Source organism: Lactuca serriola, chromosome 2 (assembly GCF_051521515.1).
Source record: "Lactuca serriola cultivar US96UC23 chromosome 2, Lser_US96UC23_V15, whole genome shotgun sequence".
In the NCBI taxonomy this organism is placed as follows: Eukaryota; Viridiplantae; Streptophyta; class Magnoliopsida; order Asterales; family Asteraceae; genus Lactuca; species Lactuca serriola.
The window spans coordinates 192,006,882-192,009,986 of NC_136409.1; the positions used below are offsets into that span (position 1 = coordinate 192,006,882).

A 3,105-nucleotide genomic window follows, 5' to 3' on the forward strand; every position below is an offset into this window, starting at 1 on the left:
ATAAATATACAGTCTGTAAGGAGCATGTTGCTCTCGGTTATATTTGTGTGCTACATGTTCCATCTTCCCACAAGTTTGATGACATCTTTACGAAGTTTTTACCCTCACATTTATTTTTTGTGCATCTTTAGTCATTATTTAAACCAGGGAAATTGACACAAATGCCCAACAAACTTTCTAGAGTTTACACGTTGAGTCCCTAAAGTTTTTTCGGGCTTTATAGGTCCTAAACTAGGATATGACCTACCATTTTTGTCCCTGTCAACCCGTAATAGCCGGTTCGGTGACCTTTTAGAACAAAAAAAACTCACATTGTGCCCTTATAAAGCCAAAAAAATAAGTTTGGGGATCAATTTGTACCAAAAAAGTTCTTCTTCTTTTCTTCCAAAGATGATTCACACTCAATTCGTACCCTCCCAAGAAATCGATCGTTACTCTTCTTTCCGTCTTCACGCTCGATCTTCACACACACTCACCGAAGATCACAACCATCTTCCCCTTCTAATCGATTCTCGATCACAACCCCCTTCCATTATTTGCTTTGATCCGATTTCAGCTCTTCAAGGAATTGACCCCCTCCTTCCTTCTTCTTTGTTCAAATCGCACAAGCTACCTCTTCTTCTCTCTCCGAGTTGCAGGTTTGATGGACGTGATGTTTAGAAGGATATGTGAGTTTGATGAGATTCACAGAGAAAACGAGAGTTAATCTTTTTTTTTCTTCAATCGAGTGTGAATCGGCTTTAGAAGAAAAAGAGAGTTTCTTTTGTTCGAAATGATCTCCAAACTTATTTTTTAACTTTATAGGGGCATAATGTGAGGTTTTTTTTTGTTTAAAAGATCACCGAACCGGCTATTACAGGTTGACAGGGACTAAAAGTGCAGGTCATATCCTGGTTTAGAGGCTCATAAAACCCGACAAAAACTTCAGAGCCTCAACAGGTAAACCCTAGAAAGTCCGTATGACATTTGTGTTATTTTCCTTTTAAACTAATGCAACACACCACAAATCCTTGTGGGGATTATCATATTTTCTATACAATGAACAGTCACGAGTAAAGCTCCATTGTTTACTATCTAATAAAGTTGTATTTCAATGAATATATGATATTTTAAAATCAAAATGAAGCATGATTAAGTTTTTTATGTTAAATTAGGCCCAAACCATGCGAAAGTTTGGTTGTATTTGTGTGGTGCAAAACCAAAAATAGACGAACCTAATCCACCACTTTTGGATGTGGCGCTCCTTGTGCCAAACCCTACTCATTCACATCTTGTCTTTCTCAACACACTTGCTCGACTCCATGTTTCACACAACTTGGACAGTTAATCGTGCTAAATCAAGAAAGTTAGTCTATATGCTTTTTAGTTTAGCCTAATAAAACAAGTAAATTAGGCTTTTGGACACTAAAATAGCAACTCATCCATGTGTCCACACCATTTCAAGACTTTAGAATCGTGTAAAGTATAGATACTTGTCAACTATACATAAAAGTTTGGTTAAAATTGGTTTTGAAATCGACTTTTGTCTTTATTTTTAAATATTGTAAGAAATGAAAAGATGCCGATTTTATGTATGACTCACTTTTTGGTGAATGAAATAGAAAGACAAGGCATGTCATGCATTACATTATGGTTTCAACACTCACCACTTACTCAAAGTATTCCACACTCACTACACCATTTCAAGTTTTCAACGACAAAAATATTATTAGGTATATTTGATAAGTAAATGAGTTGTTTAATTAAATAAAATTGTATGTTTAATTCTTCACATTAATCAGTTTTTAACAAACTATGATTATATCTGGAAAAATAAAATTGTAACTGTAAAAATGTTTCGGATTAACCTCAATATGGTAAGTATAGAGCTCTTCGTTTGCTTCTTGTTCAGTAATGGCAATCTACCAGAGCTTGGACGGAGAAGACAAGAGGTTGTTTTGGAGAATTTGCAGTGTACTGAAAGTTTGAATGGACGTCGTCAACGACCTCCGGTGCGGGAAGGTTTAGATCTAAGGATAGCACCGGCGCCGCCGGCGACCTCTTAGGGGAATGATTAACCCTCGTAGTCGTATCGTCCATATTCGATGATGCAGCGATTTGACTGTTTGAAACCGGAGGTGGCCGGTGTCTTCTCATGTGACCGCCGAGAGCTTGTCCTGATAAGAACTCCGATCCACATATGGAGCATTCATGAACTTTTCCTTTACTGTTCTTGTGTCCTGTTAATGGCCGAGGAGATTTGTTGTGGCTTGTAATAATTTTGCTTTCAACTTCTGGTTGATCTTCTGCGGTTGATTCCGTTTTAACGGAAACGGATTTCCGATCTTCAACGCTAAGTTTAGGTTTCTTGTGGCTGGCTCTGTGTCCACCTAGGGCTTGGAACGACGGAAAAATACGGTTACAGGTTTTACACTCGTAGTAATTTTGGAAATCGGATTTTGCTCCGGCGGTGGTAGTTACCGTCATCTCCGTTAAATTCCGATTCTTCAATTTCTCGTTCTTCTGACAATGGAGATCTGATTTATTTTCCTTGGCCGGAGAAACACTTTGAGCCAACATAATCAAGCAATTCGCCATATCCTCTTCTTCTTCTTCGTCCGATGACATCGTCGGTGAACTACCAGTTGTGTAGTAACTGAACATGCAACCAGCACCGCCGTTATAGGAGCTAGAAGTTGTCTCAGGCGCCATACCAAGAGAGGAACAAGGCCTCTGGTGCTCCGTACGCTTTCCTGTGATGATTTGGTGGGCTCGATCATGACTTGTCCTCGCCGTGGATTTTTGCATAAAGCTCATTCGCCTGGTGACTGGTGTGGTGTGTGTGAAGGTTTTAGAGAGAGAAGGTTGGTAGTGGTTATGAAAAGAGTGCATTGAATGAGCGAGGGCATTAGTTCTGTATATGTAACTTGCTGAAAAGTTTAACGTGAAAGGTCGTCATTTTTGGTAAAAATAATTTGACATATACTATTATTCTATATAATTAACTAGTGTGAGACAAGTATATTAGCTGATTTAAAAAAATTAAATATTAAATTAAAGTGTAAACAAAAAATATTTTTTAATGTATAACTTTAAAATAAAAAAGAAAAAAGTGTATTTATTGCA

The 3,105-nt window shown here is 37.7% G+C and overlaps 1 protein-coding gene across 1 annotated transcript; it reads right to left on the reverse strand.

Annotated features, from left to right (window-relative positions):
• Positions 1–1,715: 1,715 nt before the first annotated feature.
• Positions 1,716–2,880, reverse strand: LOC145087891 (zinc finger protein ZAT5-like). Its single transcript, XM_079025994.1, has one exon. The coding sequence runs from the start codon at positions 2,869–2,871 to the stop codon at positions 1,888–1,890; it is 984 nt and encodes a 327-aa protein (XP_078882120.1). The 5' UTR covers positions 2,872–2,880; the 3' UTR covers positions 1,716–1,887.
• Between the last annotated feature and the right edge of the window lie 225 nt (positions 2,881–3,105).

Coding starts and splice junctions, on each gene's coding strand:
- LOC145087891 (XM_079025994.1), bottom strand. CDS start 2,871: ATGCACTCTTTTCATAACCACTACCAACCTTCTCTCTCTAAAACCTTC.